Below are 19043 nucleotides of genomic sequence, written 5' to 3' on the forward strand. Positions count from 1 at the left end.
CTACTAAAATGTCAATGGCGGAAAGCGCGTTTCACCCGATTTAAGCCCCTCAAATGGTTCGTTGGTGCGGGCTAGACATGGGCTACCTAACTATGTGCGAATTTTCGTCCCGCCGGCAAGCGCTGGAAAGAAAAAGAAAGACACCTGCATCGCCTACATGAGTGCCGTGCCCACCACCCACCCAACCACAGTGCGCAGCGTGGAACGACGCTTTGCTGTCAACGAGCGACATTAGTGGGGAGCAGACGCATCAGCTCGGTGGGGCTTACCTGCAGGGCAACCGGTTCTACGAGCACTTTCGTCAATCGCATCGTGAGACTTGAAATGCACGAGAGGCGCAAAGTAAGTTCGTCGCATCGGAAGTGTTCCTCTGCCGCGCAATTTCTCAGGTGTAGGTAACCATTTGACGTGGCAGCCTGCCGCTACCAGCAGGGCCGCGTAATGGTAAATGATGGGCCACGTGACATCACTGTTAATGGTTCATTTATTTTCCTATTCTAATAACTAGCGCTCCTGTTGCATATATGCGCTATACATATCATGTACGCTATGGAAGCAACTCACATTTGCATCCAATCTTCAGCAAAATTATTCCCTTTTTGGTACCATTGTGTTCTGTTGAGTATTCTAGCCGTCTACCAATTTAAAAAGTTCCCTGTTCAAGCAGCTTCTGGCACTTATTACCTCCGAAACAGACCGCTGTAGGTACAACATAAGGAGTGCAACTGCCACTGACGCCAATTTTGCTGCCAAATTTCACTCTACGCCACCCCCCCCCCTTTTTTTTTTCTGTTAATTCTTTTTCTTTTCTTTGCGAGATATACGTGCAGGACCAGCAGCAATAAGAGCCCACCGTCGTCGCATTCGCAGTCTTCGTCTCCTGCTGCCGGGTCGCGGCCTTCCGAGGCTCCGTCTGGTTTGGCTCCGGAAGAACCGGCGTTGTCCACAGACGATGTTCCTCCAGTACCTGGAACCTCTGGCACGTTCGTTCCAGTCCCCTGGTCTGTGGGTGGCGGTGGCTGAGAATCAGGGGGACTGATTGGCGGAACAACTGAAGGAGGTTGCACGGGAGGTTCTACAGGTGGCCCAACAGGTGGTTCCACGGGAGGAATCGGGGGCGGTACCTCTGTCGGAGGATCTGGGAAAAGAAGGGCGGAAGAACAAGGCTTGTCTTGTGCCTGAAGGACGTGCTAACGAAAAGAAACGTAGGTAGAAAATATGAAAACTAATACCCCTATTACAAAGACAACGTTAATAGCGGTTGCGCGAAACCGCGGTTCGCCCATGTTACGCGGTGGACCAAACCTCAGTAGCGCAGCTAAACATGGTTACCGCGAAGCGAGCTTGGCGACATCGGTTTGCGTCGTTAACCGAGAAAATGGCGGCATCTGCAGACGGAGGGTGGCCGCCGGCGTCCAACTGAGAAAAGCGCACGAGCTGGGCCCCTTCACCAACGCACATTTTTCTCACGATATCACGTTTCTTGAGCAACACGTCAAAACGAGCAGCCCATAGAGTGGTGCTGTCCTATGGCACCGCTTTCATAAAGCCTTCGAGTACCTTCCGACGCGAGCAAACAGGTCCGGTCCCTGCCACTAAGAATGTAAACGACAAGTTCGCAACGCTCGCAGCCCAGGATGCCGCAAGCTTACCGCCATGGTGCCTCCCGCGAGCGCGGCAGACGACGGCGCTCTGGAAGTGCGTTCCTCCCTGGACGTGGCTAGGCCTAGTTTGTTTCGTATGGAAACTGCAGCGGACGGCACTTACGAATTGACCAGCGCTATAATAAATGATCTACTTATGGCGCTGCCTTATTTGTCGACTCCATTGTCTCATAATAAAAAAAATGATTTCAGGGGAGCCTGAGCAACGAAGCTTCCGCCCCTGCGGGAGCTTCTTGACGTTCTGAGCAGAAACTTGCCTGTAAAACAGTTCTCACTGCTGCGAACAACACGGTACGGGTGAGCGATCGCGGGGCTTATTATTTACGAGAACAACGATTATCTTAGCAAGTTCTTGCGACGTAACGCCGGGGATCCGCCGCAAAGCAGGCGCTGGCTTCGCGCGGACGGCTTGCGAGAAGCGCGGCGATGGATGCAGTGCTGCGCCACCGGACGGCACTTCCGCTCGCTGTTGCCGCGCCGTCGGACGGCATTCTAAAAACATTGCATTTCAATCAACGGAGATATCTGGAAATGCAGCTTCACTTCACCGATCACAGCGTAACTTCGTTAAGCGAAAATAGCGCAAAAGACGAGGGCAAGGAAAGAAAACAACAGGACCAGCGCTAACTCACAACTGAAGGTTTATTCACAGGAAGAAAGGACTATATAGAGCGCAAACAAACAAGATAACAAAGCAAACAAACGTGTAGCTACGTGGTATCGAGGAAACGAACTTCACTGTCATGCAGGCAAAACCGGCGGGCTGCTAACGCACAATCTAGTTTTTTTCTTTATGTAGAAAGCCTCCATAATCTCCCTAGTTAACTGAGTTGGGTGACTGTACAATACAACACTGTGCTGAAAAGTAGGGATGCAAGATTTACAGTCTCTAACATGATCGACTAGATTAGTAGGTTTATTAGCGTCCAATGTATTAGCATGCTCAGTTAGGCGCGTGTTAATACAACGACCCGTCTGGCCAATGTATACTTGTCCGCAGGAAAAATGAATTTTATAAAGAACTCAATCAGAGCATGGAACATACTTAGTTTTATGTTTAATTCTACAGGTACTTTGGGATTCATTTTGTTTTTAAGCCTGTCTTGCCACCATAGCACACAACCTTTTAAGTCTTTTAGGAGCTGAAAAGACAACCCCTATTTTATACCTGTTCGCCAGTTTTTTCAGGTTATGCGAAAGGCGGTGTACATACGGGAGAACTGCAACCTTATTCCTTTCCTTCCCTCTGTCTGACCCAGATACACCAGCCGAAGTCTTAAGTTTTTTGGCTATCTTGCTGCAGCCCAACAAGATGGCATCATTCGAGTAATCTGCTTCTCTTAATCTTTTAGCCTGTTCGTTGAAGCTCTTATCAATCAAATGGTCACAAGATTTTTGCAAAGCAGAAAACAACGATGAGACAACAATTCCAATTTTTACTGTTTTAGAATGATGTGACTTGTAGTTCAACAACGGCTTGCCGGCCCTTGGCATGTATTCCCAACAAATATGTCCCGTCTGAACTTCCAGGCTCAAATCTAAAAACTGCAGCTTGTTATCGGCCGTGACCTCTGTGATGAATTGCAGACCATGAGTAGTTTCTTTAAACACTTTCAGAACATCAGTCATATGTCTAGAAAAGTTAGTTTTATCAACAAAGATTAAGAAGTCGTCAACGTAACGGAATATCCGCGACGCTATCCCGGCAAAGTTTGCTTGAATACCCCGATCTACGAAGGATAAAAAGATGTCACTTAACACCGGTGCCACCCTAAACCAAAACCAAACACCCGCTTTTTGCGTGAAAAGTTTACCTTCCCATTCAATAAATGTAGCCTTTACATAAAATGATAGTAATTCAAGGAAGCTAGCTACTGATATGCCACAAGCCCTTATAAATTCTTCTTCATCGTTGTCTACTGTGATACATTTTTCCACCGCACTCATCATTTCATTGGGAGGGAGAGAGTAAAACAAATAAACCACGTCGACGCTAAATATGTTACAGGACCCTGGATTATCATGCTGAAGAAATTTTACAATGCTCTCAGAGTTGCGAACCCTAAAAGGGTCATTAATAGCCAGGGAAGCCAAATGCTTCTGCAGGTACCCGGAGACTTCATGTTGCCAAGTACCCTTCTCCGTCACAATCGCACGAAATGGAAAGCCTACTTTATGTGTCTTGAAAGAGAAAATGACTTTTAAACAAAGGCCTTTCGCTTTTTTCACTCCTGATCTGAGTCGGTCGAGGTTCAGTTCTTCAATTAAGAGCAGGGCCGCGGTTTTTACTTGCTCCAGTTTTTCCCGGATGGCGACAAATTTCTTCTGGACAGCTAGCATCGCCTAAGCCGAGAACATTGTTTCAGGCAGGACCACAAAACAGCCCTCCTTCTCTGCTATCAGTAGTCTCAACTGGTTCGATACTAGAAGCTTAACCAACGAGTCGTACCCCTGCCTATATTTGTAATCACTTGTTGTCCTGGCCAAAATAGCAGCACAATCATCAATACACTTCGGTCGGTAGTCATCGTGCACAAGACGCGAAATTGACCGGGCGAGTGTCACCTTTTCCTCTTTACGCAGGTGCGGCAAACTTGGCCGGTATAGCGTCGCGGATTTTCCGTTACGTTGACGACTTCTTAATCTATATTGATAAAACTAACTTTTCTAGACTTATGACTAATGTTCTGAAACTGTTTAAAGAAAATGCTCATGGTCTGCAATTCACCACAGGTCACGGCCGATAATAATAATAATAATAATAATAATAATAATAATAATAATAATAATAATAATAATAATAATAATAATAATAATAATAATAATAATAATAATAATAATAATTGGTTTTTGTGGAAAGGAAATGACACAGTATCTGTCTCATATATCTTTTGGCTCAGTGTTTAGGGCGCTCGGCTACTGGTCCGATAACAAGCTGCAGATTTAGATTTGAGCCTGGAAGTTCAGACGGGACATATTTGTTAGGAATACTTGCCAAGGGCCGGCAAGCCGTTGTTGAACTACAAGTCACATCATTCTAAAACAGTAAAAACCGGAATTGTTGTCTCATCGTTGTTTTCTGCTTTGTCGAAATCTTGTGACCATTTGATTGATAAGAGCTTCAACGAACAGGCTAAAAGATTAAGAGAAGCAGGTTACCCGAATGATGCCATCTTGTTGGGCTGCAGCAAGATAGACAAAAAACTTAAGCCTTCGGCTGGTGTGTCTGGGTCAGACAGAGAGAAGGAAAGGAATAAGGTTGCAGTTCTCCCGTATGTACACCGCCTTTCGCATAACCTGAAAAAAGTGGCGAACAGGTATAAAATAGGGGTTGTCTTTTCGGGTCCTAAAAGACTTGAAAGGTTGTGTGCTATGGTGGCAAGACAGGCTGAAAAACAAAATGAATCCCAAAGTACCTGTGGAATTAAACATAAAACTAAGCATGTTCCATGCTCTGATGGAGTTGTTTATCAAATTCCTTTTTCCTGTGGACAAGTATACATTGGCCAGACGGGTCGTTGTATTAACACGCGCCTAACTGAGTATGCTAATACATTGGACGCTAATAAACCTACTAATCTAGTCGATCATGTTAGAGACTGTAAATCTTGCATCCCTACTTTGCATCACAGTGTTGTATTGTACAGTCACCCAACTCAGTTAACTAGGGAGATTATGGAAGCTTTCTACATAAAGAAAAAAACTAGATTGTGCGTTAGCAGCCCGCCGGTTTTGCCTGCATGACAGTGAAGTTCGTTTGCTCGATACCACGTAGCTACACGTTTGTTTGCTTTGTTATCTTGTTTGTTTGCGCTCTTTATAGTCCTTGCTTCCTGTGAATAAACCTTCAGTTGTGAGTTAGCGCTGGTCCTGTTGTTTTCTTTCCTTGTCCTCGTCTTTTGCGCTATTTTTGCTTAAGTATGTATCACCAACTCGCCCGTCTTGCCATCGTGGGTAACTTTGTTAGTTGCACCCAAGGGGCCGTTGGCTGCCGTAAACGTGAACAGTAGTTCGGAATACCGCGATTCGCGGTAACGCAGTCGGGTTCAGTAACCACGGTTAAGCATAACCGTGGTTACTGAACTTAACAGCTAAGCATAACCGTGGTTAAGTCGGCCGTGTAAAGGTGTATCCAGGCGGCGGGCCACGGACTGGCCCGCTGGCCCGCGGACCGGTCACGTGGGGTCGACCGCGCGTGGCCCGACCGGTCCTGGCCGGCGACAGCATCCACACGACGGACCAAAAGAGCAGGTGACAAGGTGGGCCAAATCTATGTGATCCGCTTGCAGCAACACTCTTCTCATGTTTAAGCATTCGGCGGCAAGAGGAAGCGGAATCCACCACCGCGGCAGATTCCGCCTAAATACCCACCGGAAAGCCTAATCGGTTCGGGACAGATTTCTGCCGCGGCAATGAGGAAGTTGCATTCCCACGGCAACGAACATGGCGGCGCGCTTCGAAGCAGGACCGCTCGCTTCGGACTGGATTCATCATTGTTACTGCCTCGTTTGTCGCGTTCACAGGCAATAAATGGCGCACCCATTTCAAGCTTGGTCTTACCTCGCCTATAAGAAGACGTATGAGTGAAAGATTTGCTTTATTTTTATTTAGAGTGACGATTGTGCCCCTTCTAGGCTTAATCGGAGCGTACGTTTGTTGGCAGAAATAGTTACCCGTCCTAACAACTAGATGGTGCCACAAGGCTGGGCGTATCCTCCCGTCTGTGTTTGCATACGCCGAACTAAAAGTGGGAAATGTGAGAAATGCTGTAACGTGCCGAAAAATACCTGCGTTTAGCGTACATGAGAGTGCATACGCTTATCGCACGTAGACAGCGTTCTTTGCTAGCCATATCTGTGTACGTCGCGAGCGCCGACGTTGCGACTAATTTCGCTCGCTCTCGCCGCCGAATGCCAAAGTGTCAACGAATCATAAAGCTGTACTAAGCCTAAAAAGTAGAACGTAGCGTCGTCCGACCACGTTGACATGTTAACAGTGGACGCAAACCTACTTTCGCTGGTGTCGCCTCGACTGCCGGGAGCACCGAGCCGGGAAAGACCAGTGTGGTGTTGTTGCCAGACTTGATGTGTGCGAGTAGGCTAAGAAGTCCGTAGTCCGCCGCCATAAAAAAAATGTTCTCGCATTTCACGCGCTATTCGGCCCACGGACAATGCGCGGACCTCGCAGACCGGAAGCTATACCCCACGTGACCGCTAGTCCGCGGGCCCAAACGGGTCAGTGGTCCGTCATCTGGATACACCTTAACTGGGTATAAGTTCTTTTGAACCGCTTCTCCCATCAGTGGCTTGTTGCCTTTCAGCAGTGTCAGAGAGAGAGAGAGAGAAACAACTTTATTACGGCACAGCATTAAGCATCGAGGATATCTTGCGCCAGGGTCACCAAAGCCAGCTGGTCCGTCAGCTGATCCAAGGTTAGCCAGGCCCTCCACGTTGAGGGAAAGGGTAGGGGTAATTGGAGGATTGAATGACAACGGATTAGGGAACAGGCAATGTTCCATATCAGCATAGGGTTCGAGGCTACTTGTGTATGCAGGCGAGGCTCGGAGACCATAGAGGAAAGAACGGGCAAGAGCGGGGATCGTATTTAAGTGGATGCGTCTGAGAACTTGCAATTTAGGGGTGGCGAAAGATTTGTCAGGGACAGGAGGGCTACGAATAGTTTCTGTTATTTTGTTATAATGAAGATTTTTTTGTGTGTGTTTGTAACGGAAAGTAGTGCCCCGCGACGTTGGTGGATAATTTGACGTCTCGCGGTCGTAGATTCCGCTGCACAACCACCGAAAGCTGTGCTGTGAGCACGATTGGCGGGTATAAATTGGAGCTAGGCGACGCTCCCGTCTCATTCTATCAGCTTTCTGCAGAAAAAGTGGGCGCACCTTCTGTTTTCTATAATCCATAACAGCGCGACAGACAGGACAGAGACGAGAGGACACAAGACAGAGCGCTGTCCCATCTGTCGCGCTGTTATGGATTATCGTGAGCACCAACTCGCCCAACAAATGGTATTCTGTCCCATCTGTCGCGCTGTTATGGATTATCGTGAGCACCAACTTGCCCAACAAATGGTATTTTGTCCCGTCTGTCGCGCTGTTATGGATTATCGTGAGCACCAACTCGCCCAACAAATGGTATTGTCGAACTTCCGTTTTCTGAAGGGAGGTAGAGTGCACGTTGGGACAGAGCGCATTGCCCCATTTAATGCGCACGACTCTTCCCTGGCATGGAAACTAAAAGGTACGTACGAGGTTGGTCCGGGGTTACCGGGGGCACTCCTGTGGGCTGCGCGCAGCAAACCAACGAAGTGGCTCCTTTCCAGTCGCAGATGGTGGGATGCGTTCCGCGGCGGATGTTCCTCTGTGCCTGCGGACACTGAGCCACTGTCACGCAGTGTGGCTCCGACAGCGAACACTTGTTCACCTCTTCTTCCTCGAACACCACCTTGCCTGCAGTGCATAGAAAGGAATCACCCGTCAACTTTATGAAATAGGTAGCTGTTATTAGGACGTTGGATGAAAACCACTTGCTCAGCTGCACACACCATTGTACACCGGGAGCATATAGTTGCGAGCGGCGGTCACCACGTGCGCGATAATGTCGCGCAAGTGCAATCCACATGACACCCGTGATTACGCGTAGGACGCGTCATTTCTCTCAAGTCGATCGACATGAAAGTAGGCGGACCGCTCTACGCTGCTTCTGCGCTTCGCACGCGCTATTGAGAGCGCAAACCCTCGATCCACCTTTACTAGATGTGGCGAGGAAACAGCAACTGCTAGCTATACAAAGGGTGGTGATGTACGACCAGTCGAAGTGGAGGCGAAGTGCTGCCTCGTGTGAGGACGTCTACGTCTCACAGAATGCATACGGCGCACGCGAGAGCAGTTTGTAACAGCTATCGCAGAGTTTCGTGCATTACACGGCAAGTGCAAACGCTGTCTTTGCTTTGACTCTCTTGAAACCCTGAAGGGCGGTACAAAAGGGGAGAGATTTAAATAAAAAAGGGCACAGCGTTGGAAACGGCCAAACATCAACGTGCAGTGCGGGTACGTTGTTCAGCTACCGCTAAATGTTTCTTCTTCGAGCACATAAGCGACGCGTGAAATTTACGCTTCCGTCTCGCTTGGTTTTTGCTAGTTTCGGCGCTATCTTCCAATTTCTGAAAAGGATGTGTGCAGCTGTGACCAAAAGTCAAAAAAAAGAACTTTACAACTACGTTGGCTGACACTATATTGTTAATTTCACGGTGTCTCATCTGCTTCTTTCTCAATCAGCTCATGAGACGAAGAAGCAAACACAGAAACATTGCTATTAGACCGTGTGCTAAGGTGTTCCAAGCAAAAAGTTTAGCAAGTACAGCCTGTTTTGTCGCTAAGAGATTGCGACCACCACCAGGGCCCTGAAGCCGTGACGTCGACGGCAACGGGCGTATACGATAGTAAAATTGCTCTGATGCGTCGTTGGGAGCCTCGGTTCAGCTGCTCAGGTGCCACGATGTCGAAATAAAAGCAGCCGTCTTCGAGGCCTGTTCGTGCCTATGTCACCAACTATAATATACTTGATGCCATCGCTTGTCGTTCAGGGTGAATTTAGGTTGTGAACTGCACAACCGCCGCTAAGCGCTGCCAGTCTGAGTTCAAATACGATTCGAAACTGTTGGAGATGTCATTACCTCCCGTTAACGTTCCTGCAAGAAGTCATATGAGCACATGACAGGTCTGTTCGTAGCACCAGGCTGAGGTAGAAGTTTTTGTGCATTGAGAAAAGCAGCCAGGCAAATCTTGGCTCATGTCTTGTGCTGTGCTCATTTGCGCCAACTTGCGGTGGTGTGAAGCGAACTTGGTATAGAATACGTTGAAGTGGCCGGAGCTTGATGCGCAGCAAACAAGTACTGTGATATTCAAGGAGCCAAAAGCCAGGCGCTTCTACAGCGAAATTATTCGCCATTAATCATGCAACGCGTCTTGCGAGAAACGATCACTAAGCTTTGGCAGGCAGGCAGTCGAGCTGGTACACTGTTGGACTATTCTGCTATCTACTAAGCAAGCAGTGATTATGGTGTTGCTTTTCTATATCTTTTTATAAGGAAAACGTTTTTTTAATTAAGGATTATTGTGCTGTGGCATTGGTCTACGCAATATAAATCGCATCGAACTCATATCCTTGGTTAGACAAACTTATAAGGATGATGAAATGATTCGATGAGAGTTTCAGTCGATCGGTCTCTTTAGTTTCTTTTGTGTTATAGACGGCATTGCGATCGCCTCAGAACCTCCAGAAATAAAATAGATCTAAGTGTACTCATGCTTTCGTCCAAAGCTTTGATTTATTCACAGATAACTGTATCACGAGATGGGACCAGTCGTCTGCGTTTAAGGGCACAAGAGCTCGCGCTTGCAGGTTGCGCAGAGCTCATCAGTCGATTTATTCCGACTGCTAACGCATGCGTGTGTCGTGATATAACAATCGATATTTCGATGAATAGAGCTTTTTTTGTGCCAATAATTTTCGTAATCGACGGCATCCATCCATTCCCATCAGTGGGAGCGTGCGAATATTCGAAATGTTCGAATGATGGATTTATATGGCACAAGGGCATCTATGGCCAAAGAGTGCCTTGGTGCAAGATATTTTCGATATGCTAAAGGTAGGGTCAAAGGGCCGTTTTCCAAGCATTTCACCCCTGATGAGCAGAGCACCAGGCCAGGGGAAAGCTACAGCGTGTGCTACAAAATTGCGAAATTTTCGAATAGGAAATCCGGTATTTCTCCTGTTCGATTCGTAAATCGAATCAAACAGTGCGTGCTTGTTCAAAATTATTCGAAGTGAGTCGAATATATTAGAAAGTTTCGAATACGTTAAAATACTTGGCACGAGGTTCAAGTAACGCACGCAGCAGTTTTCTTTGCCGACTCTTTCAAAAACAGGGCCCACTAAGACGCTGCACAACACGGTGCTGAGATCGGTCTGCGTGGGTTCGAGGGCTCAGCGCCATAACGCGGTCCATTCAAGTCGCGACGTTGCTAATGCTCATACATGGCCTCCACGATTGGGCGACGCGCCAGGGCTGGGGCACGTTCAGCTAACTGTTCTTTGATACTCGATCTAAGAGGCCATCGTTCATACGTAGCGCTGGCACTCTCATCTGTTGAAATTGTGCGCTAGATTATTTGCTGTCTTCATCATTAGCAAAAGGTAATTTTCTTATACGTTAACATAGCAGCCATATAATTAATATACTGACCCCATGTTGCGTTCTTCCTAGAGGAGACCAGTTTGGCGCCTGTAACTCCATAAGTTATAACGCCGTACCGCGGCGCCTTACCGCAGGGCTTCGCTGTCTTGCACGATTATCGTTTCGTACGAATATTCGTGCAAGTAGCGAATATTAGAAGTATTCTATGTATATTTGATTCGGTTCCATCGCTATTTGACTCGAATTCGATTAGTTTTTTTTATAGTACTATTCGCACACACGAGCGCATCAGACTTGAGTCCTTTATTTGTTCAGTGCGTTGTTCCTTGGCATACCTCACGATTTCGCAGTTTGAGCGTGGTCTATTCAGCGTAAATAACTAATGAATAACGTTTATACGTAGACGAGCTACCATTCCATGAACGGTAACTCCAGACAAATTTTCTGGTTATCGAGAACTGGCAAGAAGCGCGTGCCGGATGAAATTTGCTGTTACAAAGTAAGTTTCCTGGATAGTGGCCATGATTGGTAGCCAATACTCTGAATCTCAGCACTGAATGATGAACCGGTGAACTTCGGTGCCATGTCTAACAGCCGACTCTCTTGCTTTTATGATATCTACAGGACCTCAGGTATATATACCTTTTGCGCGAAAAAAAACAAACTAAATAGTTCTTAGCCTTTCAACAAACGCGTTTTCGCTCTTAAAAATTTGTCCCCGTAAGTCATTATGCCCCTTTCGTTCCTTATCTGAAGTCCCAACACTGACATTACCGAAACCCTATGGGGCTCTCAATTTGTGGATTTTTTTTTTGAGACCGCATTTTTTCTTCTCTGACGCAGGCGTCGGGCTGAGACGGAGACCCTGCCAGTGCTGCCGTAATTAGCTTCCGAAGGTTCGCTTCAATTGATACCTTCAATGTGCTTCTTTCGAAACAGAAGATGTGCGAGCATAAAAACAATGCCTGACAGATGCTAATGACCCCGCTATCTCGCCCTTCACGCTTCACGTGGCGGCGGCTTTCTTTGGTTATCAGACTGAGAAAGAGAAAAGGAGGGGGTGGGGTCTGCGCGCATTCTCCTGCGCCTGCCGGCGCTGCCGCCGGTTCTCGGGTTGCGTGTGTACGCGTCGGCATACGCCACCGACAGCTTCCTGCTTCCCAGCAATTAATCACAGTGATCGCAGTTTGTGAAGAACATTTGTTTTGTTCTGCTGGCGGTAGTGCCTGATAAGCGGCGAGACGCGGTTTTACTTCCTCGCTTAGTCGGCGCAATCGCGAAGAAACCACTCGGCCGCGACGAGGCTGACTCGAGCGGAGAGTGCAGGGGAAATACCGCAATGCACCTCACATGTCGACTTTCATTAGCGCTCGAGGCTTTATTCCACGTGTAACGGAATGCCGCGCATTGCCATATAGACGAACAAGCAGAGATTGGCAACCTCATGAGGTTTCGACCTCAACCTCAAAATTACCTCAACCTCACGTCGTGAGGTGAGGTTGAGGTGAGGTCGACGATGGCTCGAAATTTTGTGAGTGAGGTCAGCAAATCAGACCTCAAGCCCACGCCTGAGTTTGAGGTTGAGTGAGGTCGCCATTCAGTGAGGTCGAAATTTTGAGGTCGAGACTTTTTGCACTTGCCACGTCTTATACTCCGACGAGTGCCGCTTCCGAAGCGGAGTTGCAGCGCATCACCGCAGTGTTCATGCAATGACGCTTGGCGTTCGGTTTCCCCTGTCTAGACAACCGGGTGCCGCAGTCCGCTCTTGGCTTTCGGTGCTGCGCCGTAATGTCCGCTCAGCCCGAGTCGAGAGGAGGACGCACCCCTCTGGTCTTCCTGGAAGGAGTGCTGCTGTCACAGCACGCCACTCTCCCTCGCCCTTGGCCAGCTGGCGTAGCACCCGTAGCTGACTGCCGGTCGGCTCAAACTCCCGGGAGCGCGCAAAGCACGTAACTCACGCTGACCCGCGGTAGCTTTGTTTGATGCCATAAACAAATAAGTTCAGTCCAACAAGCACGCAATAAGTACGTCGCAGCGCGGATGGCCCCAAGCAAGACTGCTTCGTGTTCATGCTCGTTGCCGGCGCTTACGTCATGGCTCTTGCCTTGCAGTCGAATAAAGGGGATCCTGCTGTACATTACTAGCTGACTTAACAGACACTGGAGTAGTCAGCACAGGCGAGAGAATATGATTCAGGCTGTTCCTAACAAGGACACCTGCTTATTTGATTAAACCTGATTGATTTGATTAAAAAAGCACGAAACCAGAAAAACCTGTATAACACCATCGAAGCTTTTGATCGGTGACTTCCCCTTTCGAATCTCACATTAATTCTGTATATTCCTGTTCTGTAATGCAAGCAGATGCAAATAAAATTTCAGTTTTTTATCCTTCCGAATAACCTCTCTTTTGGTCTCCGGTTCCTTGTTCCTTCTCGGAAATTCGCTTATTATGCCGAAACATCACAACACGAGGCGAACGCGACAGCATAGCGGCGTTACAGCGGCGTAAAAATGCAAAACTATAATGAATGTATAGTGATGTGGTAGCTGATTCTTTTTCTTTTTTTAAATGGAGATGTGTGAATAGAACTGATTATATGCTCGCGCTCTGCTGCTGAGTCGCTCTTTCAAACCATCCAATATGACGTTTAATGGGGCACACTGTTGTTCGCTTCTGTTTTTAGTGTGCGATTTTTGTTTGTTTCTAATCATTCTCTTTTGTTTTCTTTTCTCCTATGAGATCAGTTACGTTGGCGGCCTGTCTTGCAGACGACCAGGCACTAAACGTTATCTTTCCTTTAACAATTTTGCAGAGACCCATCGTTCACATTAAACGGCTTCGCAGAATGCTCACGACGTGCTCGCGGGTAAAAAACGTCGAGGATGCTGCCGTACCATTGATTAGTTCAGATTTGAAGGAAAACAAGTGACTGACTTAAAGCAGCTTGTCTCAGACTGGTTGACGAAATGGTACCCAGAATTCTGTTGAAGCGTATGAGTATTTAGGCAGTATTTTTTCCCGGGGAGGGGGGGGGGGGGGTGAGCGGCGGTGAGGGTACCGGAAAAGATTTCGCTGCGGGGAAATTTGAGCGGAGAGCCATGGAGCTCTTGACAGAGATAGCGGTTCACGCTACCCACCCTAGGCCAGTTGTTTGGACCCGTGTGATTTTAACAGTTGGCACAGTACTGGAAGACGTAATCTAGCCCTTTCTTTCAATATGCCGCGGGATCACCGAGTCATCGGAGAATTCCCAGGATTTCGAAACCATTACCATCGCCACCTGGAGGGAAGTGGCGGAAACTGGGGAGGGTCTTGACCTCCCAGGAACATCAACATCATCATCCCTAATTATTAGCTGCAGGTATTCCTATTTTCCCGCACAATAATTGTCTTCGGTTGCTGGGTAATGTACAATATTTAATCAATATTTTGGGAAATTTTAATTTGGTAGCGGTATATCAGACTTCCCCGGGCTCATAAGGATACACTGTTAGCATCAACATCATCGCCATCATCTCGAGAGTCAAAGGCATGTGTCGTTGCATGATCTTTGCAGTATGTCATGCACGAGAACTGGAGCGTTTACCTGCTGGACAATCCGAATGTCATTAATGTGGACCGGGTTGTGGGCACTCTTTGTAATGCACGTCATGCGCGCATGCGTAGTAACGTGGGATTCATATGGATCTTGAAAAGGGGGTGAAAGGGGGTGGATGGGGGCCTGGTATGACGAGAAATTACATCGTTGTCACGTGAGTTGGTGTGATGTCATATTACAGCATCGTCAGTGACTAGGTTTGGTGGCACAATACATCGCTGTCACGTGACCTGGTATGACGTCACACTCATATGTCATCACAACTTATACTGATTAGTCGTAGTGTTAGCTGATTATATTAATTAGCATTAATGAATTATGCGATGTCATCATCTTCGTCGCGTGACTCGTCGGCTCATGACGTCACATGGTGCCGTTTCTTGAGGACACTTTTTTGCGGAATGTGAGCTATCTAATGCTTTCGCATTAATAAAAGAAGCCGCTCGCCTCTACACAGACATAAATACAACGTGCCTCTGTTGGTGTGCTACAGTCGCAGCTTGTTAAGTGTTTTCGAAGGCAACATACAGAGGACTGAAAAGAGCATTCTCGCTATGCCGGACAGAGCTAGAAAATCGAAATATACTGATATGCGTCTGCATAACCGTCACATTTGAAAGTACGCCGACGACCAGTTTTGTTATATTTGGTAACTATTCTCAAGCCTGAAAAGAGTATAGTGAACACCTCTCTCCCCCCGCCGCCCCTCCTCCCAATTTCTGGTAGATGGTGTAGAAGGTCTGTGTTTGTGAATTGCCGGTTCGTGCGTGAACGAGCGAGAGGCTTCCAATACGAACAAGTATACGAGAAGCAGGTTGCCAAATATTGGCACATATGAAGTACTCACCGACGTACTGGTGGTAACCGCGTATGGGACACCCCTGCCCGCAGCTCTGAGGGTTCATTTCAGATAATGAGCTTCTGCTATTGCGTGCACATCAATAGTGTCTGCACACACCTTATTAAATAATACGATCACCATTTTGGCTTTCCTGTCTCACAGGATTCTCAGAACAGTTTTTAGCTGAAAAACTTATTCATCGCTTTTTGTTTTGTTTTAGGTTTGTTTTCTGAGGTTGAGCAGCCGACCTCAACCTCACAATTTGAGGTTGAGGTCAAATTGAGTGAGGTCAGCAGTGGCCTCAGGAAAAGTGAGGTGAGGGCGTCTAAGGAGACCTCAACCTCAATTGATGAGGTTGAGGTTGAGTGAGGTCGGCAAATTTTTTTTTTTTTTTTGAGGCTGAGGTGAGGTCCAGGTTTCTGAGGTCAAATGCCCATTTCTGCGGAACGAGCGACTGAAAATCAGTGACCTAATTCACAAAGCTTCACGTGACCGGCCGGCCGGTGTCTTAGCAAAGGTATAGTTATTTGTGGAGGAACCGAAAGACGTGTATGGATGCCGACCAACTACAACGAGGGTACTTAGGTGTGAAGTGCTGCGTGAATGCGGTGTCTGATGAGCTGAAGGCTGGTGCAGGTTCCGAAACGCTGCGCGCATTTTACGGCGGCAGGAAAATTGCTTTGTGAGTTAAAATAAACCACTCATTTTAACCCACGGCGTGCCTTTCGAGGACGTATCGTAAAAAGGTGAGGTTTTTGTAAAACCGTGAACAGCAATAACGCAATGTGCCATCACTATGAAGCACCCGCTATGGCGCCTTGAAGATTTCAGAAAAAGCGGATGATTTAACTGCAATATGGCACTGAAAGAAATGATAATGACTTATGTGCACAGGTAAGTAATTACAAAGCGAACGAAGACAACTATTTTGTACAGCTTGGAAAGAGCAACATCAGGGATAGAACACTTGAAGAGTAAGCTCATTTTAGGTAAATATGAACACAAGAGAACATAAGTGCATGACGACCCAACGCATTATTTCCATATCACTCTATATTGCGGCTCATTTTGATAGTAATATATGGGCTAGTACGGAAGAGAGACGGTAATATCAGAGGGTGAAAGTCCTACACGAGATGATGGCTAGCAGAGTAAAATGACTCACGCCACCCTGATTGCTCTGGCCAGTGATAGGGGATTTCACGCTGATAGCAGGAATAATTAAATCGAATGAGCTCCATAGAAGAGTCATGAACTTCCAGAAGAGAACCCTGAAATTGTTCATTGAGGTGGCAGTCTGGGTATGTTGGTGATCCATGATGCAAATGTACAGCGCAAATAAAGACGAGGACACAAGGAAGAGGCATGGAACACACGAGCGTTGACTTGCCACTAAGCAAGTCAGCGCTCTTGTATTCTATGTGGCCTCGTCTTTATTGGCGTAGTACATTTCCATCCTGAAATTGTGGACGAAAAAAGGGAAGGCTAGTAAAAAAAAGAATCATTTGTGATCGAAATATCCCGCGTCCTTCCTTCTTTTTTTAAAAAAGGAAGGCAGACGAAAGAAAAGCCCATGACCAGGTAATTAACCCTTTCACACAACAGATATCCTCGCCTTATCAGGTTGCACTGACAGCACCAACCGATGGTATTTTTGTACAGATTCTTGAGCAGAAAGGTCGACGTTTGCAGCACTCAGAAGCAATCGTGTTGACTCATGCGCTAAAGCGCTTTTTCGCCGCAGACTAGCTATTTCGTCGGAATTGAATGCGTCGTAGGATTGGTGAAACCGTTGAGTAACTGCACTGCTTTTTATGGCGTTTTATTTGCTTCAATATAACAATATAAAGGTCAGATCATGCAGCCATATGTTTGTCTTGCACATGCTTGGCAAATGAACAAATTGAACATACCTGCAGCATGGTAAAGTTTGAAAATATTGTGTCAAGGACATCAGTTCATCAACTTAAGCTTTTTGGCCAAGCGGTATTTCAAAATTGAGGTACCACCCCTGAGAACAGCTGTAACAAATAAATAAAGATTATCGAAGTGACGGGATTCCGGTGTAATTTAAAACTCAGTTAGTTTAAAACTTCACGCATGTACACCGCATGAAATGTTTTTGGAAGACTATTAGCCAAGAAATTAATTTCTCAGTTAAAACGGATGCTTGGGCGAGTTGGTAAGTCATTTTAAACAGAACAGCGCGCACTTTGACAGGAACTACGAGGGAGACACGACATGGAGGAGACACGTGAAATAATTGAAGCAGCGTACATCGCCTGGCCAAAAGACGCCTGCGTCAGCAGCCCCTCTTTATCGATTGGTTCCGAAGAACCGGCATTTTTTAGCGGGGGGAAATGATGATCTTAGTTATCTTCTTTGTTCAGTGCGGCACGTATGGATGACTTGAATTTATGAATGGTTGTTTGTTTTCTTCGTTTTGTTGGAACTGTTTATATGCCTCGTTCCAAGCAATAAACATCAGTTGCAAGTCAGCGCTCGTCTGTGTCGTGTCTTCCTCGTAGTCCCTGTCAAAGTGCGCGCTGTTCTATTTAAAATAATTTCTCTGACCTGCTTCAGCGCATCTTGGAGCAGTTACATGCGGCCTAATCTCCTTTGTACGAATCACACAGCGCACCATTTGCACTGAAGCGATACGTTTCAGATGCGAAGAAATTAAATATCTTTGGCAGAGTCTTTTTTTCACGAACTTTTGACGCGGATGTACTGCCTGTACGTACCCAGATATCATACCCAGAAATTCTGGGAAAATGCATTTTTTTCAAAGAGAACATTTTAATGAGCACATCTGTTTCGCGTATCTTGAGACTGTACCATATCAATCAATACATCCGCAGGTGCCTGCTTGGGACGCTTGTAGGTTTCTGTTATTTATTGTTAAAAATGCACCCCATTAGTTTTCTATAGCTCGGTGTGAGTGCTGGAAAGAGTTTAGAACGAAATTTTGCTACGCATTGGAAGGTTAGACCATTGCCAACAATATGCTCATAACAGGACCTTACAGCAGTCCACTGTTGCGTCACAATTAAAAGTGGTGTCCAAGAAAGCTTGAATTATAATCAACAATCCGTATTGCGTTCTTTATAACTTTGTTACCGGGGAGAGAGCGGGAGAGTTTAAATTGAATGAATGGATAAAGCATTTATTGCAAGGGAGGGATGTTTCTCGGTCGCTGTTCAGAATTAGGAAAGATGGAGGTGTGTTGGGTGTACTTTGTAAAACGCTTTGTTTCGAACGCTCAGTAGATTACCTACCCGCAGAGAAACCCGAGGAAGTTAGTTCCCGACTCTACTCTAGTAAACGCGTGTTAAAAAAAAATTGACGTCCACACACTAATGGACGTGCGATTTTGTTCTTTACGACAAAACTGCAGGAAGGAGAAGGTAAATTCTGCTTAGTCTTATATTTATGCAGTTATTTTTTCGCTCTCGAAGGACGCATACTTTCTGCACAGGCTGCTTCAATACGAAAGGGAACAGTTAGTTTGCAGAAAATAAGGAGTTCTGAAGGTATTTTTGCACTGAAGATGAAAATGTCGTATGGGTATTATTCATCCAATATAAAAACTGTTCATCAAAAAAAAAACGAAGGTGAAAGCACTTGTCGTTCATACATGCGGATGATTAATTGGTTGAACGCTCACACGTGTGTTCCTTTTTATATTGCAAACATCTGTGCATTCTGAAGTAGTCTGGGCGCT

General features: G+C 46.5%; 1 protein-coding gene across 1 annotated transcript in view; it reads right to left on the reverse strand.

Annotated features, from left to right (window-relative positions):
- The window catches only part of LOC144115723 (uncharacterized), a 44594-nt gene that overhangs the window by 10385 nt on the left and 15166 nt on the right, over window positions 1-19043 (reverse strand). The window contains exons 2-3 of the mRNA XM_077650203.1: window positions 7927-8127; window positions 854-1138 (exon numbers count right to left, since the gene is read on the reverse strand). Of these exons, the coding sequence (XP_077506329.1) occupies window positions 854-1138; window positions 7927-8127 (486 nt within the window). The remainder of the gene's footprint in view (window positions 1-853; window positions 1139-7926; window positions 8128-19043) is intronic.

The sequence above is a fragment of the Amblyomma americanum genome, chromosome 1, assembly GCF_052857255.1.
Source record: "Amblyomma americanum isolate KBUSLIRL-KWMA chromosome 1, ASM5285725v1, whole genome shotgun sequence".
Classification (NCBI taxonomy): Eukaryota; Metazoa; Arthropoda; class Arachnida; order Ixodida; family Ixodidae; genus Amblyomma; species Amblyomma americanum.